At 34.2% G+C, this 17,799-nt stretch overlaps 1 protein-coding gene across 1 annotated transcript in view; it reads left to right on the top strand.

The window, feature by feature from the left end:
• Window positions 1-1,476: 1,476 nt before the first annotated feature.
• Window positions 1,477-17,799, top strand: part of LOC140141761 (sonic hedgehog protein-like) — a 33,998-nt gene continuing 17,675 nt past the window's right edge. Inside the window, exon 1 of the mRNA XM_072163629.1 lies at window positions 1,477-2,582. Within this exon, the coding sequence (XP_072019730.1) occupies window positions 2,283-2,582 (300 nt within the window). The 5' untranslated portion in view covers window positions 1,477-2,282. The remainder of the gene's footprint in view (window positions 2,583-17,799) is intronic.

Here is a 17,799-nt window from a genome sequence, read left to right as displayed (position 1 = left end):
ACCCAGTGTGCAGTACGATGCTCTGATAAATAAAATGAATATTCTTAAGCTATAAATATCACTTATCCGTGCAGCTTCATGTAATTTCCCATCTGCAGGTTTAAGAAAGGCGTCAGAATTTTCAACGTAAATTGAAGGTTGAAATTCATGCAGGTTGTATACCGTATCCAAGAAAACAGCAAGCAATGCATCTAAAATAGTGTTTACAATCCGATTCCCGTACCTCGATGCTTTTCGTTTTTTAACGCAAAAAAGACTGTATGCATAACTTTTGTGTTTACTGTCCGTGATTTTATCAAAAGTGTGCGGTTTTGTGTACAATTCGTCTGACTGACATTAGTTCAAGCTAGGTTTCTGTGGGTCTAACGAATGTTAAACCCCAGATATAAGTATAAGCATCAAGTTAAAGGAAGGAAGGAAGAAAGAAAGATAGAGAAATAAAGAAAGAAAGAAAGAAAGAAAGAAAGAAAGAAAGAAAGAAAGAAAGAAAGAAAGAAAGAAAGAAAGAAAGAAAGAAAGAAAGAAAGAAAGAAAGAAAGAAAGAAAGAAAGAAAGAAAGAAAGAAAGAAAGAAAGAAGAACAGGAGAAAAGAAAGAAAGAAATAAACAAACAAACAAACAAATTTTTAATATGATAATTAACAAAAAATAAAAAATCTAAAATTTAAAATTTAAAATCTAAAAAAGAAATACAAAATGAGAAAAGATTATTTATGTCATCAATAACCCTCTAACTTGATATTACAATTATCAATGAATGTATTGTTTCTTTGTGCGTGTATTTTAGGTTGTTCATAACAACAATAACATGAAAAAAATATGACATTTTATTCATTAATTGTTTTTCACAGATCCTCTCCTACGACCTCCAGTGTATGGTGCTTGCATATTCTAAGCAGTAGAACGATCGACGCAACAGGTGGTATCTTCGTTTCCTTGGGCTTGTATCGTTTATAATGTGAGCCAGCCAGCAGTGCTTACATCTATGTATGTGACCTGTCGGAAGCATCAGTGATGCTATCTTCTGAAGACAGCACGACCGAAAATGACTGCAACTTGGAGTTGCTTGGACTTTGTTTCTAAAACTACACTCAAAGTTCGTCAAGTTTCGTGTCAGAGAAATCATCTGTAATGGCTAACTCGTGGTGACAAAGGTATAAGTGTGTGTTTACCATAGCACCAAAACACAATAACAACAATCATCTAATTGAACTAACATACTAATATATAGCCATTACTGACACCGTCATCGCCGAATGATATTAATTCTAATAAACATTTGATATGTATTTTCATAATAACACTTCTAACTTAACATCGCTTATATTATAACAATGCACGTTGACAGCGCTAATTGACGATTACGGAAATAACGGTTATTAATTGTTATTCATTGTTAATAAGAATTGGGTTGAGGTATTTAGTACTTAAAGAACAAGTACAGGCAAAGCTTGACATTCAAGTTCAAACAAGCTAAAAATTTCACAGAGACATCAAAACAATGGCATCGCTATCATGGTTATGGGAAAAAACGTGAACCACTATTTTCTACAGTAAAACAGATTATTAGCTGTGATTTTTAAATTTTCAAACACTATCGATATTTTAAACAAAATTATGTCAGAATATCTACTCATGCATTATAGACTGGAATATGCATGGACCAGTCAAAATTGACAATGACGTTTCAACTTGGGCGCACTCAGCTACCAATCACCGTTATAGCAGGGTTTATCTATATAACCCTTAGCCGTCCGCCAGTAAATTGCATGGCAATGTGTACTTAAGTTCTGACGTCGTCGTCCGACCAACCAGTTCACATGCTTTACGACAACGACACCACGATAAAAAGCCTGGTCCACCGCCGCGCCCCCGTCAGTTCGTCAATCAACACCTTACTTGTCACTCGTGTACCAAACTTTTTTGCTCGGGTTTCTAGCTTCAAAATTTGGATTTTTACTTCTACCAAATAAGGTGACTGGAAGTTTAATATCTATCCTGACATCTTTGAATCACCTATCCGGGAATATATCAATTGTTTAAGAAAAAGGATAATTATTGTCAGCGTTGTTCCGGACCAGTTACTAACATGGATACCAAAAGGCCGAAGTGGAATTCCGTTTGCTCTTAAAACTTGTTGGAATATATATTTATTGTGACGTATATCAAGGAATCATTATTCACATAGAGTGGTTTATATAATAGTTGGTTATCGGAACATTTCGTTCCCTCTCTTTATTCTGAGATGATTTTACCAGTGTGAAAAACCAGAAGAAACAAACCATGGAATTATACTTATCTTGGTTAAGGAAGATATTTCTAGTGTGCTTATTGGTGTATGGTACCAGAGCGTGTTCGCCTGGTACCTCGAGTAGAACTGGCAAAGAACCCCGCGTAACTACTCCGTTAAAGCTTAAACAAAGGGTTCCTAACATATCGGAAGATACTCTTGGGGCTAGTGGGCCACCAGAAGGAATTATCGAAAGAGATAGTGCCAAGTTTGAAGACCTATCGCCAAATAATAATGCAGATATTCAGTTTAAAGATGAAGAAGGTACAGGAGCTGACCGTATGATGAGCAAGGTGGGAATTATTGTTTTAAATTTCGTAATACTAAACATCTTAGACATAATTTGAAATAACCCCTACACCATAGGTCCTATCTTGCCGAAACATGTCAAAGTTTACCTTTGATTAATCTGTGTGTATAGTACAAGTTTGTTCATCGTTTTGCACCTAGTCATTGTTTGCTTGTTGCTGTTGTCTTTTGCCCTAATTTGGTTTCATGGGTAATATTCTCTTAAGAACCATAATGACGTTAGGAACCGGAAAGTTAACCATGATAGGTATGTTTGTTTTAGCAATGAGCTCGACTGATTAGGGCAACCTGTTAACCACGTTGGTATTGCCAACCAACGGTTACTTTTCTTTATCGTGTTTATAGGAAACAAATTAATACCCCGTATGTCCTATATAAAATTAAACTTGACATATTAAAAGGTTATTGTAAACCTTTATTGTTTTGATATTTTGACATAAATTTAGAAAGATTTCGTACGAGGTATTTGTCTTATCAGTTCGTTGGAATCATCTTTAGGAAATCCGGTTATGATATGTTTAGTCAAAGACGAGGGCGGAAGTTATTTCATATTGTTGAGCAACTTCACAATATCATGTTTACTGCACGCACGATCTCAGATGCATTTATATATCAACATTGACCATGTTGACTCTTAAGTTTCATCAGACTCAGAAGCAGTATTTAACTCATATTGTTCGAAACTTTGAATTGAATGAATAGATGAAATAAAATCACGTTATGCTTTTATTTATATTTGTAAATGTTTACTGTTTACGGTTAGGACGTGACGTTTATGCCCCGGAAACGGATCACAATACAGACTAATTTATTGACAATAAGCCGAGCCGTTAACTCATGAAGTGTTAAACGTTTGCATATTTATTATTATATTAACAAGTCTATCATATCACCATGTTTTCAAACATATGGGATATAATATATAATTTACTTTGAAAGTTTACTGTTGTCTAATGTCAAAAAAAAACCACAAGAATATAAATAGTTTTACATTCATGACATTAGTTGCGATATTATTTTTTCGAAATTTGATAACTGAATGAAATATAGTGTGCATTATAAATTGTTAATCAAGAAGGCTTAAACCAAATTTGGTGATTTTAAATAATGAATCGTAATAGATTAAAAGTATGCATGTCCAGCAATGCCTTTTAAAAAAAAACTCAATTGGCATGGACATGCGACTATATTCTGGTGTGTATCCTACCCACAAAAACTCCTTGTAATGGTTTAAGCGATAATAGGTATTCAAATAGAGTCAAAGTTTACCTAAATGATCACGAATGCACGTTACCTTGCATTACCACAAGGTTTAAATATGAAAATTATGTGATAATGTTTTCTCAGCTTAAACGGTTCTCATTGTCCCAAAATTGGCCGTTGAGGTGAGAAGTTAAAAGTTAAAAACCGATCGTGAAAAACATCAAAATCTGATGTTTATTGTTTTACTTTTGTCGTACTGAAGATAGTCGCTCATACAAGATAATCGATGTGAAATTACTTTTAATATGTTATAATCAAATATTATAACATATAAATATAAGAGCAGTATGCAGTATTTATTAAACTCCATGCTGTATATTCATAAAAGTCTGGCTTCTTCACAAGTTTGTTTGAACAACCCACCGTTAGTCTTTTGTATGCCGAGTAAAGCTAAGTATACTGGTGAAACATTGGCCCTCTTATAAAAGTTAGTCTCCATAAAGGTAAAGACCTAGCGTTAGGATGTGAAGTCATGACTGCTATAAAATGGTTGTCAACTGTGTTTTGACATGCCTCAGATGTTAAGCTATTTGTTTATTTTGTTGTTTGTTTATTGCATTATATTATACTACCAGAAATTAAACATGTTGGGTAGAAATACACTGCAGTTCAATTCACGCTATACAACACACTCAATGGAAGTTATGAAACGCAGTAAAACGTACAACTCCATGTATTTTATTGATAGTATAAAAATTTAGAGATATGTACACATCAATATTACATAAATAAATTTCTAAAAACATTTTGTTTATTTCAAATAAATCAAGGATGACACGAATTATGTATTTTTCTTATTTTCCAACAGTGAAGCAAATTTAAATTGTCAATGATCTGAAAAATACAGATTGGTTTTAGTTATCAGTAGCACATACATGTAGATGAAAAAAATAATGTATAGGGCCTAATTGTACATATAAAGTATTATAATACATTCGTGTATTCAGTATCAATTCCAGATGAAATTATGAAAGCAATTCTCGTATTACAAATACTTTAGCATAGCCAAACCAGCAAAGAAAACTGGCTACTCGTTTTTCTTGTTCAAGTCATACTATACCAAATGGTAAATCCATACAAGTTTTTTGTATGTTTAAAGTACAAAGAAGAAAGCGCTCTTAGATGTGCGGTACGCCTGTAGACCGGATTGGATCATTTCCCGTTCTCATTTCTAGCCAAAATTTATCTGTCTATTTGTTCCTTTAAAAAACACCCAAAAAACCGTAACGGACCACCACCATCTTGTCGAAGGAAAAGCTTCTAGGTCCTTCGTATTTACATAAGTATTTAGTTCACAAAAGCGGGCGTTTATTGCTTAATTTATTTCTCAGGTCTCCGTTAAATGTGTCCGGTCAATGGCGCTATTAGAATCACTATGATCTCATCTCCACTGGCGAAGTTCTATAACCTCCATTTAAATACCAAGGCACAAATTCGACCTCAGTTATGAAGTATGAATATGTGTACCCAATGCATTCAAAGATAATTATGTTAGTGTATAAGCATATTTGGGTTAACGAACTATGCCTTGACGGTGAGTTTGCTCGAGATTCTATAGTGAATACGTTCTAAATAACAGCAATATTTTGCCCTCTAGCTTGTAAATGTCCGCTGATTGTGCTCATCTATTCAAGGTGAGAAGCGAATGCTAATGGCCGATGGGTTATATGGCCAAGTTCAAGCTATATGTATTAACCTAGACTGTATCTAAAAATAAATGCCTTTAAAAGGGGTTATTACATTATGAAACATTAATATTTGTCATAAAGCTGCAACTTATACAGGCATAGATCCAATGTATGGCTATGTATTATCTATACCTAATATATTTTACCCATAACTATGCTAAGGGAGATCTAAATAGATTTTTTGATTGTCATTTAATACATTTAAAAGAGAACAATTTCTTGAGACTTTGGGTACACTGAAGGTTAATGTTTGATGGATGTTATGGAAGTATCGGGGTTCTGTTCCCTGGTACCGGGGCTTGGCTCAGGGGCGTAAAACAAAAATAGTCGGGTGATTTATCTGTCTATTGTGCTTGTATGAACAAAAATAACAAAGTATTCTTTATTTCTTTCAATTTAGGGCATTAGGTCTTGAAGTGTTGAAGTAACCGTCTGATAAGTGTACGTCTACTGGAGAAATTGGTGTTAATAAACGATGTACATTTGTTACTGTGTTGAAACATTATTCTATGCGCGTACACCCCAACATAACCCAAATACGATAGGCCTACTCTCTAAATGTAAACGAGTGAAATACACTCATTTTAGGAGTTAAACGAAGGACAACACTTTATCGAGTGGGAAAAAAAGACTCTGAAATGAGTGAATGTTTCAGAGTTCACTCGTTTCAGAGTGTTTTTCAAAAGTGTTGTCCTCCTAAAACGAGTGGATTTCACTCGTTTACATTTAGAGAGTACACATTTGTGGATGTGTATGTCGCAGTGCCTTGACTTTTTCAGGCGGAAGGAGTCGGGAGGGGGGGGCTAGGCTAATTTTCAATGGGGAAAATTATGACGAAAATTGTCAAAAATGGGCTAAATATACAACAACAAAAAAGGTATAAAGATCTTAATATTTGGACGGCCAGCATCCAGCCGGGGGAGGAGGCAAGGCTTCACACATGGGGCTAGCTTTCTTCACCCCCCCTCCCTTTGCGTCCTAGCTACGCCAATGAACGATAACAGGTGCAACATTTGGATTTGATCATTTTTCAATACTAAGTGCCTATGATAAAATATAGTGAGTCTACATGCTTAATGAAAAATTTATCAGTTACTTTAGCGTTCGAAATTTTGGTTGTCCGGTTGCCCGGGACCGGGACAACTAAAAAAGTCGCCGGACAACCAAAAATACTGATTCGGTTGTCCGCCGGACAACCATAAATCTAGCCAAAAGTCACATTTGTAGGCCTACGGACAACCAAAACCTTAGACGGACAACCAGAAATTGTAATCTGGTTGTCCGTGGGACAACCATTTATTTTTCCTAAATTCGATCACCTCAAATATGACAGTTTTGAATCACATAGAGCCTATTTGTTAAATTGCCAAGATAAAAACGAGCATATGTTAGCAGATAATTCTCACATTATCACATAGCACATTCACATTACACGAAGCTGTCTTATAGAATAAATATTATTACATTGTAATATTACGGCAAAAAATATATCTCAAATATCACAGTTTTCTATCATATATAATTGGCAAATTGCCAAGATAAAAAAAAACATCTGTTAGCAGATATTTCTCACATACAGCACATGATGTTTTTAATTTATTTCATTTTATTTTATCTTATCTTATCTTATCTTATTTTGTCTCGTCTTGTCTCGTCTCGTCTCATCTCATCTCATCTCATTTCATCTTATTTCATCTTATTTTATTTTTATTTTATTTTATTTTATTTTATTTTATTGTATTGTATTGTATTGTATTGTATTGTATTGTATTGTATTGTATTGTATTGTATTGTATTGTATTGTATTGTATTTGACTGGGGTACAAAGTTCAGTGATCAACACTGTTTTCCAGTTCGGCCCATGGGTCAAAACAAAAACAAAAAACAAAGGAAATACATTTACATTACACAAAACTATCCTATACATGTAGAATAAAATTATTATCATTATATTACGGTTAAAAAACCATTGTATCACATATTTTGCAACTTGTTAAGATAAAAACAAGTATTAGCAGATATTTCTCAGCACATTCACTTTACACGAAACTATCATATTGGATTATTGTATCAATGTTACAGTTTAAAAAAATATATCTCAAATATCACTGTATCACGTAGATATATTAGGTAAATTGTCAAGATAAAAAAGAGTTTCTGTTCGCAGATATTTCTCACGTGGCACATTCCCATGATACGAAGCTATCCTGTATATACAATGTATATATTAGCATAAAATAAATATATTTGGTGCTAAGCATGCTTATGCTTTTCAATAATCATCACCAAATAACCAAATTTCATATGAGCGTGAGAAAAACAAAATCACGATAAAATAGAATTGCAATTGCAATTCAAATGGATATAGAAGTCAACCATCAGCACTACCAAAAAAGACAACGTTAAAGGTCAATTCAATGATTTGCTCATCCGGACGATCGTAAAAATCATCAAAATTCAGATTTTGGTACCTTTGTCATTGTCATAGATGTGCTAACATAGCCTGCTAGTGGCTCAGCCGAAAGCTGGGCATTTAAGACAAAATAAAGCATTTACATGTACAATGTAATCTGTAATTCATACATGTATACTGTCATAAATTAGCTATACATGTATGTGAATGGGGCTTCAACTTTGTCAATACTGCCGTTTGTTGTTGTTTTTGGTTTTTTGTTTTTTTTTCGTCTTTGGTCAAAAATATCCTTATCCTTCACCTTCAAGCAATTTATAAACAATTTAGATTTTTTTACACTTGCGCTGGGCTCACTGAATGGGACTTTAACAATTGTACCAATTCAATTTCGCATGTAACTTATGCTGTATATTTCAATTTCTTACAACTCGTAATATTTGTATATCAATCACCTTGACGACCTAACAATTATAAAAATAATATAACAAGTAATTGACAGCAAGTTTGAATAGCGTTTCACTGATTTGTATCATTAAATTTGATGTTTGAATAAGCAATATAAAAGGCAATCTCAATCTGTCAAAAAACGCTTAGTATAAAATCATTTGACTGGAAACTAAAGCCGTCACATGCATAGTGACTGACCGCCTGTTTCAAACAAATCTCGAATTTTACACATGTAATTATCATTATTATTAATTTTATTTTTTCTGTGATCGTCTTAATGTTTTACGTTGTTTTATTATTTTTTTCATATTTTCTCTTTTGATTTTTTTCTTTAGAAAGATATATATTGCGTCATTACTAGGAGCAAAACAGAGTTTGTTTTAAAATCATGAGCATCCATGCTCATTTCTTTATATCAATGAATAAATGTTCAGCTGAATCACACATATATTATTATCGCAATGATTTAAAAAAAACAAATCTTTCAGCAATGAAATCACGAAGTACAGTATGAAAACGTATGGTTATAATCAAACAAATCTTTCCATAATCAAATCATCATTCGGCATTCCCTTTCAGCATCCTATTAAATTCATTATCATTCCGAGAAAGTTTTTTTAGAGGCACAGCCGGGCTTTGGAAAGTCCGTCTTCTTATCATAATTGACTACGCCACTGGAACAAACCCGGAACAGTGAATGAAAGCCGAGTACTGCTGACCAACAAACAACGGTTCCCGCAACGGTTATTGTCTTACTAACAATGGTCACCATTGTCATGTACGTTCATTTGTACTGATATATCAGATAAATGCACTCTGTATCAGAATTATTGGTACCCTTCATTTTATTACGTAACTAAGACTACAACTTGAAAATAAACGATCATTTGACGATAAGCTGTACACAGCTACAGTTTAAATGTTGGTACCTTTTTCAATTACGCCTTCAAGAGGAACAATTGCCCAGTAATTTTTGTGGGACATGAGAGCACATCAGATACATCAAATTTCATTCTGAATACGAGGAATGTCCTTCTGATATCAAATAATTTTGATTTGTTTGAAATTCGCGATATAATACAAATGTTATGGTAAATTATTAAAAATTGATATTTTATGCCTTTTGGGGGAAAATGTTTATCTTTAATTCGTAAGGTTAATAAAAAATTTCAAATGATGGACGTCTTTACCTCCCAGCTAGATACACTTTAAGATACATATCATTGGACTTATAAAGTCTACTTCGATGTGTGTTAAATGTTAAAATTATAAAAAAAATATCAATTTTTAATAATTTGCCATACATTTGTATTATATCGCAAATTTCAAAAAATCAAAATTATTTGATATTAGAAGGACATTCCTCAAATTTCAATAAATCAAAATTGTTTGATATCAGAAGGACGTTCCTCGTATTCAGAATGCAACTTGGTGTTTCTGATGTACTCTCAGACCCCACAAAAATACTGTGTAAACGTTGCTATCCGATTAACGTAAAAATACATTTAAAGGGTTTGAATATGATTTCTTCCGAACTTGGCCTATGCAAAGGAGGCAGTGTTTTTGGCAGGCCATTGTGAAAATTCTACTCCAAAGGGTACATCATTATTGTACAGCGCATACAATGGAGTGAATACTCTTTAATATATAAAAAAAAATCTATGAGCCAGTGGGGATTCTTAATGCGTCTGTGGCCTTTTTTCTTATATGAATATCCGTGGGTAATATAGAAAAAAACTGTAGGCAGAATGGTTTTAGTTCCAATTTTATTTATTATACAAGCAACGTTAGGCCTAATTGTGTACTGAAATACCAACGCCATGCATCATGTACATGTCAGGTAAAAAACTCTTTAGCCATTATAGCTGTGTTTGAGCCTTGTGTGAAATACTGCAAAAAGAACACCTTTTCAGTTGAGTTACCAATTCTATTTTACTAAGGTCTGGCCACCAGGTTGTTATCATTGGCAAGTATAGTGTGTCGAGAATGGCATAATTGAAGGATTGTTGCAGAGTACAACTTGCCAATAATTGGAAATATTATACACGTATGATAATTAGTGAGAAAATGTATTAAGGGATACTTGTACATTGAACCTGCACAGAACAGAGACGTTAAAAAGAATAATGTGAAGTCTGTTGCTCGTTTTACATACAGATACCATAATTATGTGACACGATCTGGTCCATGGGAGCCAAAGGCGGCACATTTGAAATTGAGATACAGGCAAATATATGGAGTAAAACACAATAAAATACTCACAAAGCTTCAGATTCCAAGCGTATTGTTGTTTGTGTTAAAGATGCAATGTTAATAAAATATAACAAGACGCATGAACTATCTAATATTTTGACATATTCTCTATTAATACCACTTCAAAACAAACTGAATGCTGATTCGTGTAATTTTAACTAAAACTTAAAAAGTTCTCAAACATGTGTGTGCAAAATGGTTGGGGTGTGTGGGCTACTTTGAAAGTGTAACGAGACTTAAAATACCGTTAAATATTACATGTTTTACAAAGGTTTAGTAAATCAAATCGTATCTCTGAACATACTGACCGCAGATTACGATGGGAAAGTCCAATATTTGGTTGTTATTTTAAGAAAATTTTCAGTTTTGTTGAAACTAAGTAGGTCATTATTAACGGTATTACATGTACACCCCCGCGTACCGGCGCTTGATAAGCAGGCATAGGGTGCCATACATGGTATTGTAGGCAATTCGGGCAGCAAGAATTAGGACAGCAATTGTACAGTTACTTCACACGTTTAAAAAAGAAGTCAGAGGAAATGTATTGTGGTGACTGATTGATGTTCATGCCTGATTAAATCAAGACATTAGAAAGAAAAATACAAGCACAACCTTTGACTAGATTACTATAGAGATTTTCTTGTCATAATATTGTCAAAATTGAATGACAGCAAATCTTTACATGCGGGTAATAGAACAACTTGACTCATGTTCAAGGTATTAAATACGTAGTATAATTCTAGAACGTATTCCCGAGAACATATTGGTCAGTCAAAAGTACATTATGAAATAAATAGATAGTCTTACTCTACGGGAATTTATAATAAGTTATAGTATTCTACGAGTACGCCGTCGGTTATCATACATTGTAGTACCGGTGCAACTGGTCCCTGTGTGAGTGGTCGGGCTTTAGTCAGATGTATCTCAGTCCTGATGAAGCGGGTGATGAAGTCAGAGATACATATGACTAAAGCTTGACCACTCACACAGAGACCGGTTGCACCGGTACTGTGATAATCGACGGCGTACTCGTAGAAATAATATAACTTATTACGTATGAAATAATTATTGTAATATATAGGCACGTGATTTTCACGGTTTTGAATGCCAATGTGGCTTTTTATCATAATTAATGATACATGCATCATTAATATTACAAGGTATTTTGCAAACAGCACATTTACACACACTGGTCAAAAATATTTCAACATCCACAAATAGGGGGTTTCTGTTAAAAGTTAGGTGACACTCAATTGTGTCATATAGATTCTATATTGCATAAATACCGTAATATCGAAGTGTTCATAAGAAACAGTTAAGATTAACCTAGTCACAGGATCCAATGAATATTCATTTTGGTTACATATAAACATCCAAGTTACAAGAGCTTAACCCCATGAGAACTACCTGCCGATCTAACATTGCCTCTGATTGGTCAATTACATGATATCTTCACTTTAATCACCAATCAGAATGGAGCTTTGCAAATAATTCACCCCAATTTTTTTGTGTGGTGAAATTATTCTAACAATGTTGCTGATTGGTCCAATTGATAATAAAACTTCTTTTTGACCAATAGGCAGGTAGTTCTCATGGGGTTAAAATGACATACGTGCATAATAGAGCGGAACGTCTTGATCCAGAGAATATCCAGAAAGGTTCACTATCCAGAAAACGTTTGTATACATGTAAGAGTTGTAAGCTCAGTCAATATAATCTGTACGCAGAGGTTTGGATACTTTTTTGAACTTTTTAAAGCTTCCCAACAATCATGGCAATCACGTCAATGTTATTTGAATCTTGACTCAGACTAGATTTCAAAATTTATTTCACGGTATTTGAATTTATTAATTGCTTAATTACCATCATTATTTGCCACATAATTAGCATACTATTAATCTCGTTGACCGTTTATACAATAAGCGACCTTTTGTAACAATAACATGTACATTAATCACTTTAAATAAGAAAAATGCTTAGAAGTTTTAAGTACAGCCAAAAGTTCATCGACACATTGCTAACATCTTGAATTACACCTTCCATTGTAGTCAATTGTCTTAGTATCATTAAGAGACAAAACCATGTTACTTTCGTTTACTATCACGCTCTTGAGCAAGTATAAAGAGCAGCCATATTGGATTTCGTCCAAAATGGCGGCATCGTCTAAGTAGGGTACTAGAGTTCATTCTCATTTTATCATATCAAAGTTCAGGTCTATAGTTAAGTACGGGGCGCTTTGGCGCCTTTTGCTTACATATTATGTGTGTAAAGGGGTTATTTAAAATGTTTTACAAGGTATATCAAAATAGATATTATTTTAAGAAACTCAGCAACAGGAAGAGATTAGTAAATCCACAATAATTTCCAATAGTGGATTTTGACCAGCCGCTAAGTCAATTTGAATTCAAATTTAATATTCAAACAAAACACTGGTATAATGTCAATAGTGTTTTCAGGTCTGTGGAAAAGGGTAAAACGAACGTTGTTTAATTATCGCATTTTGTGGTCTATAAAGCCACCTTCTCATGGTCATTTACATTGTGTTTTTTGTATTATGAAACGCCCAGTCATTTAAAAATCAAGATTGACCATTACCATTCCAGATGGGAGTTTTGTATACCTTGGTTACCAATTTTGGACAACATTGTAACAGCACAAAGGGCAATGACCAATTTGGTGCGACGTGGTTCTATTATCTTAAAGTAGCATTTCGTGATCCACAGCCTCGTCCCCACCCCCTCCCCCATTTTCTAAAAAAATGATGAGATTTTTATATCATCGGAAACCTCTGGCTACATAATATTTGTGTGCAAAAAGCAACAAAAAAAAAACATCTTGCAGATTCATTCGCTTAGCAAAATTGTCTTCAAATGTATATGGTTTGTTAACAGATCGAACTTATAACGCATGTAATAACCATGTATAACTTGCAAGATATGAATAAGTGAAATAGGATAAGTGAAATTTTGGGAATAAGCTTTTGTCGTGGATATCTACTAAACATACCATAAAACGATAATGTTAGAATCGCAGAATACTCCTTTAAGTTACAACACTAATTTTTAAGACATCAAATTTGTAGATTGTAATTACCTTGATCATTGCATTGCAACACCATGTTCGTCATAGTGCTCGTATTGTATTACATCTTTAAGTGAGAGTACACAGCATCCTTTTGTCATATTTTGACCTTTGTTGGTATTAGTAATACAAGCTACTTGTAAATAACATCGTCATTCGATTTAACATGTTCTTGTAAAAATGTTATCTTCACATTAACAAAATACATTAGCGACAAAATCGTGTCCGGATAGAATCACCATGAACATCGAAACCTATTGCTCGAAAACTTCATTACAGAACTCCTCGTCCATTGCCGTGGCATGTATGTATTTCATTTATATTCACATATATTCTGGGACGTTACGGTACTAATGTCGATGTACTGCCAATTAGGCACTCGCGTAACCCAACGGCCTGTTCAACTCTCTCCTCTGCAATGCCTAATCTCAGATCCTCGGGCCGTTAGATTAGGTTAGTGCCTAATTGGCATTATGTCGATGTCAGTACCATAACGTCCCAGATTATGTGACGACAAACGAAGTACATATATGTACTTGTATGGAAGGATGGTCTGTTGTGTTATATTATTTGATTGATTAATAAGGGGACTTACATAAGGGGATTTTGGTTGCAATGTTTAATGGTACATTAATAAGAATGTGTAAAATGTTTGATGGTCAATGCTTCAGCGAAAAACAAAAGTGGTCCTGTGGTCCTGGTAGAATGTAATCGTTAATTTGTTGTTGTTTTTTACATTGAAAATCTGCAAAGTTCCGTGTACATTGTTTTCAAAAAAATCTGTACTTCCTGTATACATACACATTTTCAACACAATTAACAGAAAATTTAACAGTATTTAATACTGTCATTCATAACACACCTACATGTACTTAGATGCTACCGCAGACTGTTATGCTATCTTTACTGGATTTGATAATCTGTTGAACAACATGTTCAAGTCTTTAACTTATTGGCCGATCTCCAACAATTATTTAATGATGAATGTATTTCATCTGCACTTTAATTACTGAGGTGTGTGTCTTATGCATAACAAAAAGTCATAACTTATTTTTGTCATGATAATTTGAAATTGGTGTCTGATGTTTTCAATTCAAATCTAATTTAAAAAATTTTGATTGCGTATCATCTTGATTGGTGCTATACCCTTAAAATATACCGTCTAAGGAGTCTAGCTTTATACAATAATGTGGAATATCTTCATGTATCACACTTAAGCATGGTGTTGCGCTAAAGACCACTTAAGTGTCAGCGTAAGACATACGATACGTCTGCAGTGTATATTGATCTGTTTCTGTCAGACTCAGGTAAACATAGCTTCTTACAATTGGTAACACGAGATGGTTTAATGCTATCCCACAGTGCACTGCTTCACAATGTATTATTTAAGCATGCAGCGTTTTTGTACATTTGAAAAAGTCTGCTCTCTATATTGAACATTCTTGAAAGAAATTATTCATATTAAAAATGAGTAGTCCAGATTGTAACACTAACACGTGATGCTTTCTATCTCACATTGAGGATCAAACCTAATTCTTACATGTATATTCCAACTTCCAAGGTTTGAGGTAAATTGCTCCAACGATTGGATTCTATCACACTGAGTGGTAAATAAGCCTAGAATAACTACCGCGAGGTGGTGTTCCACCCAACAACCAAATTTTCGCCTAAGTGAATCCTATTTCAATCAGGTCTGAAAAGACAAAAATGGGCTTTCACCTGGTACCAAAATATGCACTTTGATAAAGTTAAGCTACGAGTGAGCTTCTTCTTTTTGTACACAAGGTACACAAGATTCTAGTTTTAAGTTGAAGTCAGGGGATGCACATGCACTAGGATCAACAACATGCTCATCTATCAGGGGGACGGTTCTTAAACCCCAATACATTTGTACGTTCATTGAATGACCTTTGAAGATTTGGGTACAAAAAGTCATATTCTGCAACTTGAGGTCAAATTTTGCACTATAATTATGTAATTGAGGTTATTGAACTATGCCATTGGGATGAGGCTCTTGTGGTCCATAGTGATGTACATTATATCAGAAACTCTCACGCCGAGGTCGTAACACACAATGATTTCATGAAACGTCGAACTATCAGATCATGGTGCATTACGGGATAGCCAATTTCGACATTTATTTCGACCAGGGAAAGTCCTGGCTACAATAAAGGAAAGGGTCAAAATCACAGCAAATAAGCTTGAGGCTGTGGAAAGGAAGGCCCAATGAAAACCGGATAAACTTTTTGCTCCTCCTCTGGCTATATGGGCTACTAACCTTACTATATTTTGGTAAAAGTTATACATTAGATGCTGTCGGCGCGGTACTCTTGGTAGTGATAGTACTGGGGCACGCAACAGGCGTTGATCTTGAACAACCCGCTATTATAATCGCCTTCCAAGCGGGAAAATGACACTATTAACGACATTTTTGTGAAGAATTGAATTTGATTATCGATTACTGTAAAAAGTAGAAAGACCTTTTTACAAGCGACAAATGCCTCTAGGATAACTTCCTTATAGGAAATTTTAAAAAAGGGAGAAATTTAAGTTATGCATACATGCACATTGTACAAGGTACATGATGTTATTATTACTATGATAAGGGACCGTTCGCAAACACTTGTTAGGGGGGCCTGATGCAAAAAAATGTCATCGCGAAACGTTTTCGCCCCCCCCCCCTTTTGAGATTTCAAAAATTTCAGGCCCATAGTACTAGTGAAAATGTATATCAATGATCATTTTTTGTTCGGGCACCCTTGTCGAGGCAGTATACTGCTCATTTATATTTAGAGTGTGTCTATCTCTTGTTTTAACTTGTAATCAAATAACAAAGGCTTGAAAACTAGCCTTGATACTGTTAAGCCTGATAAATGATGATAAATAACATGTCAGCCTTTCCGATTGCGCAAGTTGGACTTTAAAGCAATGTTGTGTACCTCAGAATTTATCGTTATTTAAACCTCAGGGAAATGACGTCACAATGTCGTCACAGGTGCTAGTGCCGTCAACATGATATACCAGGAACCATATAAGGATACATCTAAAATATTGTTTTTCACATTTTACATGTTTAAATTCTTTAAACATGTTAAATTCAAGTTTTCTATATTTTTGAGTTTTTACCAATAACTCAAATTACTTATCGAAAATAGGCCTCTGCAATTATTGTTATTTTTTGGAAATTAACCATATGTCCCTATTTACATAAAATTAGATTTACCTGCTAATAAAGTTCGGCTTTTGATAGTAGGAGAATGATGAGACTCATAACATCGTGTATTGATATATACAATGGCGTGCAGTAGTTGGGCGCAGCACTTACGCGTGTTGCGTAATGCGTAATGCGTAGGATATAGCGCAAGTTGGCCTTTAACGATGCGCGCAGTGTTACAAAAAATACATTTCTTCGCCAATTATGCGCCGAATAAACTATAGTCATGATAGTTCTGAAATACTTTATGTACATTGTCTCTCCCAATTTTATCATGATTAAATTGATCTTGATTACATTCTTGTTTGCTAGTTGTTGTTTAAGGTCCGTGGGGACGCCTTTTTACAACACATGATAGTTTTAATTTAAGATATAAATCCTCTCTTTCTAATACCGGGATTATTTTGTTATACGATGTCCTTACTGACAAAATTCATGTTTCTTATTAGCATAAATTAGCATACAGACTGCAAAAGAATTAAAGTACGAGATTTTTCACCTCTGTATATCCTAAACAAAGACATATACCGTATTTCGTCATATAGTCGCCCCCCCCCCCTCAAATAAACGCCCCACCACTTTTTTCAACCAAGATGTTTCAAAAATGCCTATATTTCCATGCTATCTTGTGTAGTAAGCTTACCAAGTTGCGCACCCCAGCAAACACAAAACGTTTTCGACATCATTCGCAAAAGGTTATAAAAGGTTGTCAGAAAACGTTTAAATGTCGGGTTATTTAAAGGGTATATTAAGAGAATAAAACGTTTTCATAACCTTTAAAAACATTTTTTGATAACCTACTGCTCAGCAAACAAAAATGTTTTACAGAAAACGTTTAAATG

Source organism: Amphiura filiformis, chromosome 20 (assembly GCF_039555335.1).
Source record: "Amphiura filiformis chromosome 20, Afil_fr2py, whole genome shotgun sequence".
NCBI classification, from domain to species: Eukaryota; Metazoa; Echinodermata; class Ophiuroidea; order Amphilepidida; family Amphiuridae; genus Amphiura; species Amphiura filiformis.
Note: the sequence above shows the minus strand (reverse complement) of the source record. Positions and strands in the feature narration are given on the sequence as shown.